The 21,384-nt window shown below is 34.5% G+C and overlaps 2 protein-coding genes and 1 long non-coding RNA gene across 5 annotated transcripts in view; 1 reads left to right on the top strand and 2 right to left on the bottom strand.

Annotated features, from left to right (window-relative positions):
- Positions 1-21,384, bottom strand: part of Elk (Eag-like K[+] channel) — a 112,703-nt gene that overhangs the window by 89,055 nt on the left and 2,264 nt on the right. The window lies entirely within an intron of this gene.
- Positions 9,311-12,048, bottom strand: Nop17l (Nop17 like). 2 transcript variants are annotated; one of them, XM_069042988.1, is made up of 3 exons: positions 10,122-12,048; positions 9,944-10,067; positions 9,311-9,894 (listed from the first exon to the last, which is right to left on the bottom strand). In XM_069042988.1, the coding sequence occupies exons 1-3, from the start codon at positions 11,830-11,832 to the stop codon at positions 9,663-9,665; spliced, it is 2,067 nt and encodes a 688-aa protein (XP_068899089.1). In that variant the 5' UTR covers positions 11,833-12,048; the 3' UTR covers positions 9,311-9,662. The 2 variants fall into 2 exon arrangements, with proteins under 2 accessions (XP_068899089.1, XP_068899088.1); XM_069042987.1 differs by having other exon boundaries at positions 9,944-12,043.
- On the top strand, positions 12,549-14,728 carry LOC138127131 (uncharacterized). The gene is made up of 2 exons (XR_011158108.1): positions 12,549-12,757; positions 12,809-14,728. It is a non-coding gene; the product is annotated as an uncharacterized lncRNA (long non-coding RNA).

Here is a 21,384-nt window from a genome sequence, read left to right as displayed (position 1 = left end):
CAGTTTGGAATAGAAGAATACTCCTCCGATTAAACTCTATTTTCGGTTTATTAATTGCGATTGATAACGTAAGTGCGTTAATACAATAAGTTCAAGTTGGGAACTGTTAAAAATAAACGGAACGACCACTAAAATAACTAATAAAACCGATAAACAGCGTCAACTTACAAGTGTATAAATAAGCAAAAATTAGGTAGTGTATCCAATCGAGCGGAAATCGTAAATGCAAGGAACATGCATTTATAATCATCTGATTCTGTTTAGAGTTGGTCCGCAAATCGCACTCTAGTCCCAAATAAAACTGTGAAATTAGACGGACGCGAAAAATAGCCAATAAAGCTAACGTTGCGAAACCGGAAAATTTAATTACGAATGGAAATACACCTAATAAAGCTCATAATAACACGGCCGTAAAGCTTTAAAGCGAACTGCTGCGACATAATGAATTGCAATTCAGGGGTGAGACTGGGAAAAATGTCTCCAAAACTGTTTCAAACTGGGGAATAATCGCGTGACGAGATTTATAGATGGTCTTGATTGAGCTGAGGTTGATAGATGGGGAGGCGGCTTAGCGCATAATCCAGTCGAGATGGGAACAACCCCAGAAGGACAAGTTCGATTAGTTACGGAGAGAAGAGAAGACGAAGAATATGCGTCTAAGGAACTAATTTTTGTGTTGATTAAAGTGATCATAAAGCATGTTTCTTATCGTCGAAATCGCACCAAAGTTAAATTAAAGCTCATCTGCCAGTAATCTGTTTCAGTGTTGGTTTAATTTTAATTGTCTTCTTGTCCCAGATTAAACTGTTTCAAGTGGGAATAAAATCCATTCCGCAAGTTCTACGAACGTGGTTTTATAACTACGGGGTTTATCTGGCCGCAACCACAGACTTGCTGGGTTGTGCTTTTCTTGCGATTGTCGAGCTTTGTGGACCAATAACTGGTTCAAACGTAAAATATTGTTCGTGTGGGGTTGACGTTATCTGTGGCGATGTATTTCTAAAGCACCGGCAACTATTTCGCTAAAGTGTAAATTGCCAAAGTTATTTTTTTTCCGATAATTGAATCTATTAGAGTTTTTTTTTTATCAACATATCCTTCATCATGAAATGAATTTATTGCCACAAATAAAAAGGAAAACTGTTTCCTTTTTATTTATATGAATGAATGAATTTATAATTGGAACCGGAAAAATTAAAATTAATCAAGAAAACAGCCAAAGAAATTGTTCATCCAGTCGCGAAACTAATACTGGATAATTTCAAGGAAATTAAAATTTGTTACAACACAAGAACCCGACATAAAACATTTCCTGAAGTCTGGTAAATTGCGCTGATCACGTTCACATGTCTGTTCTCGACTGATTTTTAATAGTTGCTTCGGAGAATTCGTTCTTTTATTTTTTGTAATTTATATACATCTTGCCCCAATTTTGACTTCCTTGTTGAAAGGTAGGTACCTTAGTGAGCCTATAATGAAACAAGGAAGTCAAAAGTGGGGCAACGCGTAAGATAAATTACTAAAATTATTTACGAAAAAAATTTGCCACATTTGAGTGGCAGATACTTTGAGCCTAGATCTTTGTTTCCTAATATTAGGTTGTCTTTGACGAATAATATAATGATTCTGATCTTACAATGTTTGAGATATTTTTAATATGACGCTTCTTAATTAAGATAAATTAAGAACTAAATCTGTTCTGTTTTAGATATAGTTGTTCCAAATTCACATAATATAACATACCTAGACATATAACACAAGAGCTCTCCGTTGCTATGAGAAATCTTTGGTGTTTAGAAAAAAAATCGATATTACCACTTATAATTTCAGCAACGGGAATAGTACCGCAATCTCTTTTTAAAAATTAAAAAATTCTGGATTTAGGGAATACATTGGTAGTTGAAATTCAAAAAGGTATATTATTATACTCATGTCATATCGTGAGGAAGTTCCTTAACATTGACACAAAACATAATATAAAAACACAACAAAGTCAAAATGTGGATGCGAGACGCCGGTAATTATGTTGATTAGCACGGCACTATTACTTGATAGTAATATCCGTAATAGTGTATGTACCCCGGCAAAATTGCCGTGCCGCCGGGTGGTGGAGGGAAATAAATTTAAAAATTCACCTTTATACATCATTAAACATTTTATTTACTCATAACGCAAACCAATTTTATGCACGTCATGGCATTATATAATTTAATTTCAGTACATTCAGCACACATCGTAAATTGCATTATCACACTTTTCAGGTCATAACGTTTTCGGAGGTGCTACTCTTGCTCGAACATTCAATTCACAAATATTTATTTGTACAAGTAGTGATGAAAGTCATACTTTTCTTCATGAATTTACAGTTTGATCAATCAAGCAAATGAGTGAAAAAAAAGAGATTTTCATAACGTGTTGGACATGACATTTTTGCATATTGTGGTAAGTTGAAAAATTGGACCTAAAAGGATTTATGCAAAATAAAAAAAGTAGGTATTCTTTGACAATAATCTCCAAGGAATAAAATAATGAAGAAAAGTACTACTTTCATTACCATTTGCAAAAAATAGAATAATTATTTCTCTTTACAAATTATATTTCCTTGTTGCTCTTTTTATCGGTAGTGTACGAGGGTGATTCATTATTTTCTTGTTGTTAGCTGTTATACACAGGCTGATGCACGAAGTATACGAGTATGTAGTAGAAATTACGACCGGCGATGTGTCCGCATGCACAGATTACGTTACAAAAAAATAAATGGAAAATTCACTTAAACGCTGTGCCAAAATCAAAAAACCATTGTGGTGCAAATAACACACATTTTTCGTGACATTTTCTATTATAGTCCAATTTTTACCCTTTTGCGATGACGTTATTATCTAGTAACTTTATAGTACGAGATCCCACTGCATTATTTCTACGTTCATCTGTTTGTTAATCAAAATACAATTTTTATAGATAATTATGAGTAGAGAAATATGTTTCTGCAGGGTTGCCTATCAAAATATGGCCGCAAGTATTTTTTAATTAAAATTAAATTAATTATTTTTTTCCAAACAGTTTCGTTCACTTGTTTTTAAGATCAATTATAATTCGTTTCAAAGAGAGATGTGTAAAGAACTTGAAAAGTGTTGGTTGCCATTTCTCAGTTGCCAACTTCACGTCATTTTTGCTCAATTAGATAGCGTCATTTTTATTTTAACCACGCACAATGCATCCTTATCTGATGCACGGTGTGGTGCGCTAACTCTCTTTCGCTCTTATCTATCTTTAACAGTTACCCCTATTTGCGGCCACTTTTCCATAAGCAACCGTATTCCATCGTGTAGAGAAAAAAATTAGCTTTAATTTGATATATAATTTATGAGGATACGTTATGAAGTTATAAATTAAACAAAGAGGTACATATTTACACCCGGTTGCCAAGGGGTTGCGGCCAACTGAGAAATGGCAACTCAAACTTTTCAAGTTCTTTACACATCTCTCTTTGAAATGAATTATAATTTATGTAAAAAACAAGTGAACGAAACTGTTTGGAAAATATTAATTAATTTAATTTTAATTAAAAAACACTTGCGGCCATATTTTGATAGGCAACCCTGCAGAAACATATTTCTCTATTCATAATTATCTATAATAATGGTATTTTGATTAAAAAACAGATGAACGTAGAAATCATGCAGTGGGATCTTAGACTATTACGTATGTTTGAGCTAGGATCAGAAACAAATTTGAATTGATCATAAATAACTATAAATGTGTCAAATTTGTTGAAAGAAATTAAAAATTGTCAAATTGACAGAGGAGCATAAAATAACCTCAAAGTAACCATCAATAAATAAACGTGCCTTTTTTTTTGTTTTTTTCTGTTTCTGTCGTTTCAATAAAGAGAAAGCGAGGAAGGAAATCGTGACGTCACCTCAAAAGGGTAAAAATTGGACTTTACTTATCACAGTGACAGATAAGTCATTTGCACCACAATGGTTTTTTGATTTTGGCACAGCGTATAGTTATTTTAATTTTAAGAATTCAATCAAACTGCTGCAATAGAAACTTCACTGAATGGGAAATAAACATAATCATGAGCACTCGTCAAAAAAGGTTTTTTGCTTCCACTTTTTCAGGCAGCTTCACTAGCTTTTTACATGTAATAAATTAAGAGTTTGCATTCGTATTTATATGGCACAGGTACTTGGTAAAAATGCCAAATCAAACTCCAGGAATTATCATACAGTCGATAGTATGGAGAATTTTACATGAACAAGGCCTACACTCATATGAAGCCTTTTAAAAGCTGAAAATCTTCCCCGGGGGCGAATAGTTACTCTTTAGCAACCAATACTGATAATGAATTTATGAAATCCGTGATGGCAACTGACGAAGCTGGTTTTACTCGTGAAGATGTAAGTAACGGGTGTTTTTTTTTAATTTGGCGTCGAAGTTGGCGTTGAAGAGTCGATTATGAATGCACTATCACTATACGAGTAAGCGATCACGGATCAGCTGTTTAAATCTTACGCTTTTACACGAGTGGTGCGTTCTCAATCGACTCTCCAAAGCCAACTTCGACGCCAAATCCTTTACATAACAGTCGCAATATCCACTATTGGAGTGACGGAAATCAGCATACAATTCGAGAATATTGATTTCAAAATCAATTTTCGATAAACTGTTGGGTGGGAATCGTTAATAATCACTTGATCGGACCGCATGCTCTACGGGAAAGATCAACAGGTCAAGATTATTTGGACTTTTTGACAAATACGCTGGAAGTTCTTTTAAAGGATGTACCTACCCCTGAGAGTAAGACGTGACATGTGGTTTTTACTGTGCGGGTGCGCCTCCACATTTTGCAGTCATTGTGAGGAACTGGTTAGATAAGAATTATCCCGACAAATGGATCGGAAGAAACAGACCATTGCCATGGCCTCCTCGTTGAGCGGACTTAAATCCTTGCAACTTTTTTGTGTAGGGCCACATGAAACAATTGGTGTACGCATAAACTGTGAACAATGTAGAGAAACTTCGTTTTCGCGTAGAAAATGCCGCAAAACAATACGTGAAATGCCTGACATTTTTGGTAGAATGCGTGAATCATGGTTACGTCGCCGTCGTGCTCGTGTGTGCATTGATAATAATCAAGGGCGGCATTTTGAACAATTTTTGTAATCTGCATTATTATTACCAATAAGAACAATCTTAAAATGTAACATTCAGCATGTACTGCTGCGATATTCAAATGTATCTGATATCGAAGATTATTTCCCGAAGAAAATTTCCTGCAATTTTGATACATAGTAGGAATTTCACGATAGAAATAATAAAAAAAAACTTTTCGATGATTACGATCAAAAATCAAAAATCGTGTTTTGTACTTTCAATAATAACTATAACTATCATTGTTCAAATACCAATTGTAACTTAAATCAGTAACTGCATTTTGATAATTAAAATCCCGAATGTTTTGAAAATGTCAAAAATATTCACTCTGTGTATATTATATGTGCAAATACCGGGCTATTTGCATGGTGCATGAATACTCGCTGATATTCGTCCGTTGCTAGGTGATTTCTTTAATATGCATTAATACGATTGGTAGGTATTGAAATAGTCTTCGATATATCCTCGTGCATGCCATCCTTGAATATTTTTACTCGCGTATTTGGCATGCACTCGGGATGTAGGTAACTACTGACAATCTACGTGCCTAAAAGGTAAGTATTTTCATTAATTTTGATATCAACTCTGTGGTTAATGTATTGGGTATTTTGCTTAATGAAAGTGAACGTGATTTTTGTATCTCTCCCTCTGCACCGCTTTTTGTTGTTTATATTGCTAATCAGCTTGTTGCGTCTGTTTTTGTTCATATAATTATTCCTGTAACAATTAAACAATTTTCAGTGGCTTGAATATGAGCATTGTCTTATACTTTTACTGTAAAAATTTCAAATTATTTTTAAAGGAATCTTTGGGGGTTGTAAACTTCAAGATTTCATTATCAACTAGGTATACTTTGTGAATCACCCTGTATATTTATACCTCGTTCACCTAGCTATATAAATAAAATCACGTGATTTTCGTCCGCTTGCTCGGTATTGAACAACACTAAACAGAAATGTAACGACAAAAGACAGAGAGCACAGAGAAACGTTCAGTGCCAGTTAGAGCCGCTATTCCCAGATTTACATTAATTGCGAAACAAAAATGGTTAAATTAGTTTTAAAGGCCAGTTTCAAAATGCATCTATCATGGCGATTTATATTGTGATCCAAGTAAATGTTTTCTTGTGTCGCAACAGTTTTGAGGGGGACAATTTCTGGATTAGTTTTTAAACAGTAATGCGAAGGTGCAGATTTATTTAATACTTCACTCATACCTACAGTAATGGAATTCTTGAAAAACAAATATGTATTATATTACTGGATGTGGATGTTATTCATTATAAAATAGATGGGCAAACTTTATTCAATAATTGAACGCCTAATTTTGAAAACAAACACCAAACAAATTTCACATATTATTGTCAATAAAAGACCATCCGTTGATTAACTTTTTTTTAAATTAATCAATGAACATTATTGACAATAAATAATGAACCATCCTCGAATTATAAGGATTTAAAAGAAATTATTATTAAAAAAAACATCGATTTAACCATTAGTTTATTTTTACAAACTTATGGATGTATTAAAAGGAAATCGATGATGTGTAATAAAATTGTAACTTTCAATTTTAATTGTTTTCTCCATAGCAAACATTTTTCAATAGATCCTATAAAAATAAAACCAAAGATGATATACCTACCCTATTACATATATATTATTTTATTTATTATCAATAAATAAAATGTAAAGTAAGAAAGTCTTAAGGCTCCACGATCCCTCACGTAGCGCCTATACTAAATACATGGAGTTATTTTTTTCGGATTTTTTTGTAGTGGAACGTTTTTTCCCGGTAAGTAAACACTCATTTGATAGATAATTAAAATACGGTGGTCAATGACATTTTCTTTTTTCGTTTACTGTCGTAGTTTTTTTGATATTTACAAAAAATAAAGCATTGATAAAACTACAGTAATGACCTTATCTTTGCAACCCTTCTTAAAAACACTCAGTTAGGGTGATCAACCCCAGATAAGTTTTCAACAGAAAATGTCTGAAATGCAAAGCTGAAGTGTACTATGTACCAGCTTTCTGAGGACGAATTCGCCTCATGAATACAAATTTTCCCGACTTGTTTATTTAAAATTTTTAATTTTGAAATTAATAATCGGACAGCGTTTTAGTAATTTGTGCTAATATGTAATAATGCATTACTTGAGTTACATTTTTGAAACTGCAGCAAACGAATCAGGAGTTTTTGTGCACAGCCTTCAATGTAAGAAAAACTTACACACCTTTACTTACTTATGAACAACAGTTTTACGAGTATTAATTTTTTCAACTTTCATGTTTTTATAAATTCTCAGAGCTGACGCCCGGTGCCAAATGTTCCGTAGAACTACATACAAACAAATAATCACAACAAACTAACTCTAACTACTTATTTGATTAAAAATAAAATTTGTGGTTGACACGAAGCTTTGAAAATATCTACAGATACAGACAAAAAATGTGTACACTCCGAATGTGGTATTGTGTCTTTGTCATGCCCTAAACATTTAATTAGAAAGGAACAAAAGCTTTTAACGTCTTTGTTGGCAGCAAACATGTGTGCCCTTTGACTAATTATCCTTGCCTTGAATAGGAAACAAAGATCCGAATAATGTATCGTTAGCCCGAGGTGCATTGAATTGTTTATAATTTTACTGTTCCAGAGAATCTACTGATCCAAACAAACGTCCATTCAAATTCTTTCCACTAGCTGATCAATGAAATCGTCAGATTGTTTAATCGAATTATTCGACAGACAATTAACATCTAAAAATCAAGTCAGTTGTAAAAATAAATACCGATTGCGGTTTTTATTTATGATGCGATCTAGTTTCAGTTTGCTTCTAAAATCGTCAATAAATAAATTACATGTCCGCAATAGACACATCCCATGCGAGATAATTCAAACAATCATCAGGAATGTATAATTTTCGAATTAATAAAAACTTATATCCAGCGATCCATTGAATTATTAAAGTTGGCACTGGAACTGGTCTTTTTTAATCGATATATTTAGGTATTTGTGTATAAATTAATGTTACAAAATGCTATCAGTGGAGTCAAACGAAGGGCCCGTTTGTGCTTAGAACAAAATTGTTAACACTTTCAGCATCTGTTGTAACATTGTTTAATAAAATAAACATTACCATTGTAATTTTTTCTTAATCCCTCGAATCCTTAATTCGCCATTTTCTGTTTTACAATTGTCATTAAATGTGACGTTTGCCGCGATAGTTCAAAATTAGACATGCGTTGACAGTTCCAGCGCCAACTCGAATGACAAATTCAATGGATCGCACGACTGATTTATTCATTCATTCATATTCACTCAAATTCGAAAAGTTCGCAATACTCGTCTGCTCACATTTGTGTTTTGAAAAACAAAATACATCGCCTTGCGCAAAAAACTCTGTGTCTTTGTAACACCCAAGTTAATACATTTCGTCATGGTATTTACCCACATATAAGGCATTCACGATGTTTTTGGGACCGAGTTGGCTATGATTTTTTCTTTTCATGTTGGACTAACTGATTCAGTGATGCAACGGATGCAACTTTTTTTTCTGTCAGTGTCTGTTCGAAATTTTGTTGCCACCGCATTGCCAGCTTTATTATTTTAATATTCGTGAGAAAGTAAATGATTTATTAAGTTTGTAAAAATACCTAATGTTAATTTCCGTCAAAGGAATAGTCAAAATTGCCAAAATAACTTTGTTGCGACAAAAAATTTCCATTAAACGATGCTACTTCCAGTTTAAAAAGGACAGACCAGATTTAAGAGATCCGGCAACAATGTACCTATTCAAAAAATATTAATAAATATAAAAACAACCTAACCTAACACAAAAAGTGTCAATTTCCTTTAGGGAACTTAGTTTTCACCGAGGTACTGCCAACAAAATCACTAGATGGTCATAGCCAACTCGGTCCCAAAGAGATCGTGAATGCCTAATACATTTTTAAAATAAAATTCAAAGAAAAAAATTCTTTGGACGTGTTCATGCAGAGAGCGAATTATGCAACTTACTATTTCTTTAATATTCAAAAGCAACAAGAAATAATCAAACGTCAAGATTATAAACGACTTCAAAAAATTACATCTGCACGACTTGCGATTTCCAAAAAAACTTGTGGAGATTGCACAAAGGATAACGACGAATTTGTAATGAATTTTATTCATAATAAATCATGATTATGTGTAGTACATTCCTAATAGAATATGAAAAAGTACAAATAACTATAAATCACTGGATGACGTATGCTCGGGATCATTGATAAAAATGAAAAGCAAAAACAGCTGAAAATATCACATGCAACATGTAGAACTGGAGAATTGTACTGTTAACAACCCAGATCGGTCGAAATCGACCGCATCTAACCACTCTTCACTCCATTAAAAACTATTGTTTTAGTACGACTATCATGATTTCAAAATAAAAATGTTACGTGCAACTCTATCGTTGAAGACCCTACCAACTCCTGTTACATCAAAACTAGGAAAAGAAACTTTTAAAAAGTCATATCCATATCGAAAATATCACTGTTAATATAATCACTCTTTTCTTGTTCCTTGTCATCATCACCAGCCTCATTGTTCTCGTTATCTCCTCGCGCGTCATCCTCCTTTTTATCTTCGACTTCTGACGCTTCGCTCTCGCTGTGCCGTCTTTCTTGTGCGCGCTTCTTGTTCCTGGACTTCCTCTGGTTCTTCTTCTTCTGGCCCAGGATGCTCGAATTAGACCTAGAACCGAACGATGTAATCGGGAAGCTACTTCAAACCCTGATCGTACCTGTACAGCTGCCTCATGATGACGTCGTTGAAGCGCACCGTCTTCTTCAGACTCGTCGACATTTCCCCATCTTCAGGTATCGTCGAATCCAGCGAAGAACACACTATATCATCTAAACTCGACTCTGAAACGCTACGACCTACAAAATGCCTATTCGATGATAACCGCTTGAGGATACCTCTGCTTTTGGACGGGCTATAGCTACAACTTAATTCATCACCGCTGGACTCGTAAGACGTCCCGGCGATGTTAATCGCGCCGGTCTTCTCGACGCTCTCTACCGGTTTTTCCCCGCCTTTCGAAGAAATTTCTGGCTCTGGCTCCTCGAGTATGGTGTTCTGCAGGACGCTATTCAGGATGCAAGGTTCCTCCAGAAATTTCTTCTTCAAGTCGAGATCGTTTAGGCCGTAGAAATAATAGTTCAACTCTTCGTTATCACAATTAATTGGTATCTGGACAATGACGTTATTGTCCCACGTTTCTATTTGCACTCTGTCTTCACAAATGGTCTGCGAGGGTAGTTTCACGTAAAATGCGTAATTCGCCTCGTAGTAACTTGGACTAATACTAGTGAATTTGATGTGAAGGGATGACGTTTGGATGACTTTGTGTATTGAGCTCCCGTCGACGTTCTTCACGTTGAGGGTAAATGCGAGGGTGTTGTCAAACACGTGACAAGTGAATTCGGGCAGGTCGTATTGACACTTCTCGTCGAGAAAGTTAGTCCTGTATGCACTCTCACTGAACACTCGCTCTTTCTCACTGGTGTCTTCTTCGGACAGCGGCGTCGTCGGCGAGCCCTGATCGCTGTCGACTCCGCTGTCGTGGCCGTAGTCCAACACTGAGCGCTTCACGGGGAGAGTGATCAGCAACTTCTTCAACTCCTTGTCGAACTTGGCGTTGCCGTTATCCTGATTGACCCGGTAGGGCAGGGTTAAGTTTAATTTGTACTTTGACGGTTTCTCACTGATTAATTGTACAGTCTTCTCGGTCACATCTAAAGTGATGTCGGATGAAGATTTCAACAAAGGTAGATTGATCTCGACGACGAGCTCCTTCGGAGTCGCCGCGTGAATTTTCGCCTGTTTGTCCTCGACACATTCTTGTATGTCAACGTGGCTGCGGTGCTTTATCACATATTTGGGGGTGGTGTAGTTGTTTTTGTCGTCGATGCAGCTCTTGCGAGTCGATTTCTTCAGTTTTTTGGCTCTTTGCGCGTCAGCGTCGCCGTAGATTTTATCATAAAACTCCTTCTCACCTGGGTCCATCTGTTGCGCGACGAAACCCTCGATCGGTTTCCTGATGATGGTGGAGTGGGGCACCCCTTTGTACTGCAGCTTGGGAAACTTGAGGTTTTTCTTGTCCAACATAACCTCAAAATTCGACTCGACTGCCTCGCACGCTGTCGCGTTCACCATGTTACCGAACGACTTGTTTTTGAGGGCCATGTGGAGGGTGTCCGGGTGGAAGACCACGTCGTAGACCACGCACCGGGCCCCCTTGTTGTCCACGTCCTCTCTCGGGGGTGTCAGCGAGTGGGGCAGCGCCCACTGCAGCCCCTTGGCGCCCTCCTTGCACGCGGGCGACGACGAGGGCTTCTTAATGTTGTCGTTGGCGCAAACATTTATGAAACACTTCTTACTTCCGTCAACACTGCTCTTGATGACATAACCTGGTTTGGGGTTGATGAAGGTGACGTCATTACCCCTTTCCTTCTCCAGCTGGATGATCTCCTGTTCGTAGAGCTCCTTGTTGGCCGGGTTTTGTACTTCTTCGACGTAATCGACGAGGAGTTTCCTGAATTCTTCCTTCTTTAGAGCTTCACCGAGTCGTTCGACTTCGTCGCGGGTCAAATCCAGATCTTTCAACTTTTGAAATGAACTTGCCATGGCAGATCAAATACCACGAATGTGTTGTTGCGTTTATTATTAATAATAAACACGAACTGTTGACACGAGTTTTGTGCGCACCGAAACCAATACCAAAATAAACAAACGGAGTCTGGAATATTCCTCTGCTCACGTGGACAAATCAGCCGGCCGGGTGCGCGATCAATAATGGCGCGCCATTCGAATTCACTCGAAACTGCCGCAATCGTGATCGTGCCAGTTTTGATTGGAAATATTGACGGTTGATATTGATTGTCGATTAATCGACACTCGAGGCGACTCTATTTGGGTGATGTTTTCGCGGAGTTGCTAGAAAGCCTTGAGGATCTTGACCTCGTTATGTTTTTAACTTGGCAAAGGTTCATCATGCGGAAATGATGAGATTTGCCAAATGGTACGATTACATAAGTCGATAAATGATCTAATTTTGGAAGTAATAATTGTTGTGTTGACTGTGGGATTACACTTAATGCTATTGATGGTTCACAATGAGACTTTATCTCGACTAAAATTAGCAAACAATTTGCCCAAAATATAATGTGTTAAAGTAAACAAGAATAACAAAGAGATTATTATGTAGATGCTCACTTCTTGTATGCTGGGGTTTTGAATGGTAGGTACAAAATAAAATAGGACAAAGTGTTACCTTAGACAGTTTCACAATTCAAAGATTTGTGTAGTGTAACTGAGGCGTATGTGTCAGATTATATGCCATTCACGATGTTTTGGCATAAGGGGAGGCTATGATTTCATTTTTTAACGTTGGATACATGTTTGATTTCTGTCATCTCTACTGTCACTAAAGTGCCTGACATGCGGACCTATCAAAATGAAAGTAACATGTTGCCGAATTTACCGTAATCATAATTAAGCGACTTTAAAACGTATTGATGGTGTTTGTATCAGACTGCAGAACATATTTTCAGTAAGTTACAATTAAGTCAAGTTTTTTTTTTGTGTATAAATTAAATCGTAGGTGAGTACAAGATAAATATGTAGCACGGATAGTGAAGGAAGAAACAACGACCCAATTGAAATGGCACAGGGGTTTTGTAAGACCTATTATAACTTCGCGATAGAGTTGTGAATTTATGGCTTGAGTCTACTTTGAAATGTACTCCTGAAATTTGCCAACATTTTTGTAGATATTGTGAAGAACTTATTTCGGAAGATTGGGCAAAATTAATGTGAAATCTTGCATTTGAAAACGTTCTTCCTTTAATAATTTCATTAGGAGAATCTGACTCGGAATTTGATTGGGATTTTGATGCAGGTAATGATGATTCAGAATTTTCTAATGAAATTATGGAAGTTGAATAGTTTTGTTCTTTTTTGTCATAGACAATGGGTGTGTAAATATTTTGCAGAAAGATTGGAATAAAGTAAGGCTTAATAAGTAGGTTCAAGATTTTATACAATCTAGTTCTAGGAATGTTTTGGTTAAAATGAAAAATTAATTGAGAAGTTACTAACTGATTGGTTAAGACACTGTATAGGTGGGTTATCTAAATGGTGCATAAATTAACAGGAGCCACTTCATCTTTCGGTCCCTGTCCCTACTATTCTGTAGTCTGTTCAAGTCAGTTTCCTGTTTTGTTAAATTGGATTAAAAATGTGTGAGTATTTTATATTGCAAACTCGTAAAACTGACAACAATGCACTAGACAATGACGCAGTTTATAACCTCAAACTTAGAAAAAAATAACCTAATTCAACAGACAGCTTTACTGCCAACTTAAATGCACTTTTTCCATGGCCTCCCCTTATGCCAAAACATCGTGAATGGCATATACAACTTGATTTGACTTGACGATTGATTTACAAAAAGTTAGGTTGTGGTTTTTCAGTTGTCATCTCGTCACTGTCACTATAGGCTTTGCCATTTCTATTGAAACACCACCTGTTGATTGACAGTTTGGCAACGCTGCAAATATGTTTAGTAATTTTTTGACTATTTTTGCCAATCTTGATTTTTGTTGAATGTCATGTCATATTTGACTCAACGCGTCTTTCATTCAATTATAACCCAATAATTATCAAGAATTTATTGTTTTTTCGCGAAAATAGAGCAAAATAGAAAAAAAAACGAGTCCTTATGGGTGCTGACATGAAGAGAACTCTTATTAAATTATATGATAAACTGCATTTAAGTCAGCCAATGTGGTCAGTCGGAAAAATTTGTGTTGAAATTTCAGAAATCTTTTCCGTAAGTTAAAAAAGGTGTTTTTCTATCATTCTAAAAAGTGTCAGCGTCTTCAGCTTAGGACGTATTTACATTTGCTAACAATGCCAACATTTAGGTATAACATCAAAATTAAATCCCACACTTTTTATCACACGCCACTTGGCACATGCGCCTTGAGGGGACACCTTAAATTATTGTTCTAAATTGGAATTAATTGTAACTTTGATTTTCATCTCTTCGGCTAAATTTTAAGTGCAGTTTTATTTGTTATTAATTATTATAACTCATTTAACTTTAACAGCAGAAAAGTGAGGTTAGGTACGTGTTAGTTTCGTCGATCCTCTGCGGTTTCAGTATAAGAAATATTCAATAAAAAAAGCATTTCAGCAAGTGTAGTTTATTAAAAATACTTAATACATATAAGTACATTGAAATAAACCAAAATAATTATTTTTTTACTTAAACTTTTCCCCAATTCATTCAATTATGAGTTCCTCAAACTCCTGATTTTTTTTAATCCTTACAATCTTATCCCACATTGCCTATATACCCCCATAATACCAATTTCTTTTTCCAGATAGGTATCTGATATTACTGTCTACAGAATTATCCAATCACACCTGAGAGGCGAAATCCTTCAAGATTCCAAAACTGGCGCCAATCCTTTGATTTTGTAATTTCCTTGTTCATTGATTAAAATTCTTTGAGTTTCCCTTGGGTTTTACCTTCCACCTTCCAGCAGGAACACTAACCACGACAGATAACCACGCTAAAAACCACTCACTCACATTTGTAGTGGTAGGACTCGCAGGCGTAAAATTTTTAGATTTCTATTGACATTTATATTAAATTATTATATATATTAAGATTGCACGATGCGTCGACGAGATAAATAATTGCTAAATGTGTAGTTAGATCATTGATTTATCAATTTAAAATACTTATTTTGACGGCGATTTGCGTTGACGTTTTAGGAACTAGAAAATGTCAAAATTTCAAATTTCTCACTAAAAGCCGTTTTACAACCAACCGAACCTGTTACACATTGCTAAATTTTAGGAAAAATCCAACAGGTGGTGTTTCAATAGAAATGGCAGAGCCTATATGTTCAATTGAATGATTGTGAGTTTTTGAAATATTGTCGAATGATGACACTTATCAGAATTGTTTTTTTTATTTTTGACACTTTTGTTTCCTAAGAGATGGATTTCGCAAAAATATCGAATTACACAATCGAAATTTACTTTGTCCTATTTTATTTTGGTCAACGACTGTACCTGGAGCAAGTAGGAAAGATTTATTGCTTTTTCTACTTAGGCTTTATTGTACCTGGGAATAAATACAATGAGAGTCAAAATTAACAAGAGTTTATCAATTTGTTACTGGATACTTTACTCATAATTTACTTGAAGGTGAATGTTTGTCTCCAGGGCACTTAAGTCAGTTTTAGTTGACTTAAGCCTACCTAAACGAAGAGCTTTGTTCGATTTTCTCCGTGATCCACAATTCGTTAAATCAAAATTGACTTACCTTTTTTTGCGGACCGCGAAGAGACCATGGACCGATTGGCATGGGTGGAATTCAACGATAATTTTGGACTTCGGTGCCACTTCAATTAAGTGGGTTTCACGACACGAGACGATGAGTACGAAAACTAGGTGTGTTCACAAGGACGGTCAAATTCGAAGTCTCTTTCTTCCCAAAAATGTCCATCACCGGTAGGGGAGGTTTCGTCAACCCCGATTTTGCACGAAATTGTGAATCGGTTAACGCGCAATAACCAGTGACAGAGGGTGCAACTATTTTCGAATTGTATTTTTAAAACTAAATTAAACTAGGCGCTAAAACTAAACCGAACAAAACCAAACAAAAATGAAAAGAACTAAAATTAACTATTTACAAAAGCCAACAGTGAATAAACCAGGCCTTAAAATAAGAAATGTTACTGTCAGATTATATAATTTTCCACGTCCGCTACAACTACAGTTCGCTTCATATAAAAAAAATTGAATTTTACTTCGTCTCGTTGTTATTAGGCAAATATGGTTGTTATTTACCTCCAAAAAATCAAAAAGCAGTTTCCTTTTAAACTTCTTGTTGCTCTCAGTTTCATGAGAAAATAAAAACTGAAAATTCTAAAAAACATCTCTTTTCGTGTTAAATCCATGAATCAAGTAATTTTCGTATTTCATAACTATACATACAGCAATAAATGAACAGGCTAAATCTTATCTGACCTGACGTGATCACTGTGAAAATCTAATTACGAAATCTTAAATAATTTGTTTCAATGTAAATCATGAACAATAGAGTTAATTTTTTTAATGATTATCAACATCGATTGAAATTATTGTCAGCATTGTAAAAAATTGTTTAAATTGTGAGTAATAATTTCATTTATCTGGTACTTACCGTACCAGATATGTTTTAATTTGATACTAGAAACCTGCAGAAATAACATTCTAAACAATACAAATTAAAATATTTTTTCCGTTATTGTGTACATACCTACGTTGTGTTCATATCGTAGATAATTTTATTTTTGTCATAAAATGGATTCCCTATCAAATTTATTTTATCTATTTGTGTTCATAACTTTTATAAAAATGGCGACTTTTATAATTAAATTCTACTGTAAAGAATAATTTTTTTATTTATTACATGTTCGAATCAAAAAACATACTAAAAAATTTCGCTAAACCTTCTCTGTAACAATAGATTAAGAAAACATTCCTACCAACCAACGTCAACTGATTTATTTTTTCCAAAGTAATAAGAATAGACTTTACGTATGCTATTAGGAAAGGAAATGAAATTAACAATTAGGTTTGCATTTAGAAATACAATAAAGACAAAATGAACACAATACAAAGAGCTGAGAGCTGCTTTACAACTAGAAATCTTAAATTTATTTATGTTACGTAGTGGAACAATATAATCTAGTTAGGTGTACAGAACAGGACAAAAAAAATCTGAATGGAAATAACATCATTCTCTTAACCGGCATAATGACTGCTTTATACAAATCTTACGAGAAAACAAAGAAGAAACATTGGATTGTACAGTTGCGGCCAAATAAAACTGGGCAGCAATTTTTTATATTGTAAATCGGAATTAAATATTAAATCACCTGAAACATCATCTCCTAGGAGATAACAATAAAAAACTATTTTTCAAATTGACATCATCCGTCACTGTTATGTTGTGCCACAGGTATGGGTATCTGGTTACCAGAGAAACTTTCATTTTAAAAGTCTGAATTACCAAAATTTATAAAGATGACATAAAATGTCAATTTAGTGGTAGCTTTTATTTGGCTGCAACTGTACCTCATGTGTTGAAAAAACTTATTGTGACTTGCAATTATAAATAATATAATTATATCTATAATTAATAATAAATTAAAACAACACTAATAAAAAAAAAGAAAAAAAGTCGCACAAAAGTCTTTTGAGTAAGATTGTTATGTTCTCGTATCAAGAAAGTTTAGAGATCTTTTCAACATTGAGAAATTAAACTTATTATAACAGAATAATGTGTTCTCATATAATTTTCGTCGTTATTAATACAGTCACTTCTGCAATTACTATTAAAGTTTTAGTTCCATTTTCTGATTAGAGATTACGTTGAGAATAATGTATAGAGGACATTGTAAGAAGATGAAAGACCATTGTATAGCTACAATGTGAACACGCATGCACGTGTTAATTAATACATTAGTACCAAACTGGATGAAAATAGAATATCACCTGAGCACACAGAGAAAGTTATCACGTCCGGCGGTTGAAGACCACACAATCGAATCTTTTCAATGAGATATTGACATCTAATGTGATTTTACTTTCTCATCATCTTAACACAAAGTGCCTATAAAAAGAATGTATCTATATTAAGTGTCCTGTGGAATTCGAATAATATATTTTATTTTTCCTTCTCTGTAGCATCTTGTGGTACCAGTGCTGCAACCTTCATTTTCGTGGATAAAAACCTTCTTTACTTACTCATGTAATACCGTGTGAGCAACAATTACTGATTGAGTTGGCAATCAATTTTGGTGACTTTTGGTGACTTTTATGTCATGTTCCAACGAGAAAATCATTTTATTAATAAAAGATTACACAAACTAAGACGTTTAAATTTGAAAAGTATGCCAGCTGTCAATAATGTCAATAAAACAAACCGAAATAGATACAATTCAGTCTTGAAAATTTCATGTAAAATTTATTATTGCCAACTGAAACAGTTGTTGCTCACCCTGTATAATATATCGGGTGTTTTTTTTTTAATTTCACCTTATAGTAGGCGTTGAAGGGCCGATTGTGAACGCACTATCCAGGTTACGCATCACGGATCAGCTGTTTAAATCTTACGTTTTACACGTGTGGTGCGCCCTCAATCGACTCTCCAACGCCTGCTTCGATCAGTGGCGGCTCGTAACAATTTCAACTGGTACGGCAGATTCGTTGGTATTTTCAAAGAAAATTTTGGTTACATCCGATTAACGAAATAATTACTTGCTCTTACCTCCCACTCCCTATTGTAACGTTTGTCACCAGTATTATAAAGTTCTTCATACTTTTGTACAGTGTGGAATAAAATGATTTACATCTAGTTAGCTTTGCATTACCCTTGTAAAAATACGAAATGCCGCTCTACAAAAAAAAGAAAGCCTAACCTCAAAATATTCCAAAATTCCAAATGTGATTTATTGCGAAGGGATGATATGAATGCAAAGTAGAGATTGAAATTAAAAAGGAGCTAACAAAAGCAAGTCACAGCTAGTGTTGAAAGTGGCCACCAACGTTTGTTAATTCAATTTAGTAAATTCAAATTGTAACAATTATCAATTCGATTGATGACATTTATTGACAGAACTAATAGTTCGGCACTTCAAAAAAAAAGTAGAGCGGTACAGGAAAATTTACATGTGCAAAAATTCCAAAGGTAACTAGATGTAAATCATTTTATTCCACACTGTACTTCCAAAATTAACTTTTCTTCATCCATAATGAACAGAAAATTTACTTTATTGAGCAAAAATTTCAGACACGTGAAATGCACGTTTTGACTTGTTTATGAAAGTTTTCGAAAGCCTACAAAAGTAGTTCGATCCGGTTCGGTTCGGTTCGATTCCAACACATGTGCGGACTGTGATTTAAAAACAATTAATTTGTTTGTTCCGAATTTTTGCGGTTCGATTCGGTTCGCCTCGGTTCGGTTTGATTCAGCTCAGTGGGTGACAAGCCTTACAAGAATCTTAAAATTGGTAAAAAAAACAGTTCGTAAGTGCACGCTCGGAAAGTATGTCACTGTTGTTTATCAACATGAAATGACGCAACTTGGGACTTTTACAACAAATTCTGATACGCATAGAATTTTTTCTATAATTGATTCAAAAAATTGAAATTCACGCATAAATATCTGTGCCTGAAGTGGGTCATTTTCTGACGTGTATTTTTTTTTTTGCATTGTTAGTAAGATCGAAACCATAGAAACCATACAAAACAGTGTGTGAAATGCAATTTCACGCATACGACTATTTCTGTTTTTCATTTCACGCACTGTTTTTTATTAGTTACCTAGCAACATGGTCACTGCATTGAAACTTCAGACTTCCTTCAAAAATTTGAATTTTTAATTTCAATTTTTTTAATCAATTATAGAAAAAATATTGTTTATATTTCATGCGCGAAGATGTTTTTGTGCATTCAAAGGCTTATACTGCCTCGACCTTCGTCTCGGCGTAAAAGACCTTTTCATGCACAAAAAACACTCTCTTCGCGCACTTAATATAAAAATAACTATTTTGGAACGCCCCAGGCTTACATACTTATAAAAGAGTGACAACTGCTGGACCTCACCAATTAATATTTTATTTTTCCGGTTATAGACTTTTTTATGATACAAAAATGTGACGATCTTATGATTAGATTGTAAAATTAAAAAAGGGAGTATTGAGATTTTGAAATAGCTTAGACTCTTCTCTAACTTATACATTGAGAACTTACCCAGTTGGTTTTCAAGGAAAGGAATGTTTATGTCGTTTACGAGTACTCTTCAACGCCAACTTTGAGGAGATATTTAAATGAATACCCGATACTAACATACCTACAAAGATTTTAAATTGGGGAAGATTTAACTGCCACTAAGGCAACATGATTTTTTTGTGTCACTAATATATCCTTAAAAAGAACGTGTGAAATGGTGCAACGAAAATCTAAAAAATATGAAGAAGATAACTTCGACAATAATCTGCATTATGAGAGGTGTCTAAGATGTGATGACACAAGATTATTTCCCATAGACTCTAATCCAGTCAAAGTAAAACGATATAGAGGTCTAGAGAAAATGATTTGCTTTTAATTGCCACAACTGCAGAATCAATGCACAGTTATGCAGAATAATATTTACTTGCGGTAATTATTTTTCGACCTCTCCCTAGAGGGAGTACAAAATTGAGTGCTGTAAGTTTCAGAGACAGATCTGTCAAAGTGTCAAATATTATAAACGTCAATTTTGATATAAAATGCAACAATACCTAATTAAAGCATGTTCATACATAAAGTCGACTCAAGTTGCAAAAAACCACTTGTCATTTGCAACAGCATTTTTTCAATATTTTTAAACCAAATAAAGGCACAAAAAGGCCAGAAAATCATAGTTTGGATTGAATATTTTCCATATAAGTACAGTTTTAAAGTAATTTCAAACGACTAATGCCATAAAATTGCTGTTGCAAATCCAAATTGGTTTTTTGCAACTTGAGTCAACATTAGATATAATTGATTTCATATAAATGTTCATCAAGTGAGCTGTACATTTGTAAAAGCACCTTTAATTTAGTTACATTACAAAAGTCACATTTATGAAGGTCATGTCCAATAAATCTTTACTTGGTAAAAACACAAAGACAAAAACAAATAAGAATTACTTTAATTTAATCAGTAAAAAGACGTAACATTGTTTTTGAAATCAGCAATGTTAAAATGGACAAAAACTGAAAAATTTGTCAAATCGGATTCGCATAGAGCAAGCAACTTTGAAAGTCAAAGTCACTAGCTTTAGTTTTAATACCAACAGAAAATCAGATTTTCATGGCTTGCTTAGATGCACATTTATATGAAATTGAGTATATATGTAATTGTAATAATAACCCTCTAACATATAAAAATGTCCCTGTGGACAAAGGTCAAAGCTACGTGCTCCCAACCATATAAAGTAAAAAGCACTAGAAGGTAAGTTTGCCAACCTTATTTTTTAGTTAGTTAAAAATGTAAATGTATAATCTGTTTCAAAATCAAAAATCCACCAAATTCTACCTCGAAAATACAACCGACAATGTTGCCAACTTTTGCTTTTAGTGTATC

This window comes from Tenebrio molitor, chromosome 3 (assembly GCF_963966145.1).
Source record: "Tenebrio molitor chromosome 3, icTenMoli1.1, whole genome shotgun sequence".
NCBI lineage: Eukaryota > Metazoa > Arthropoda > Insecta > Coleoptera > Tenebrionidae > Tenebrio > Tenebrio molitor.
Note: the sequence above shows the minus strand (reverse complement) of the source record. Positions and strands in the feature narration are given on the sequence as shown.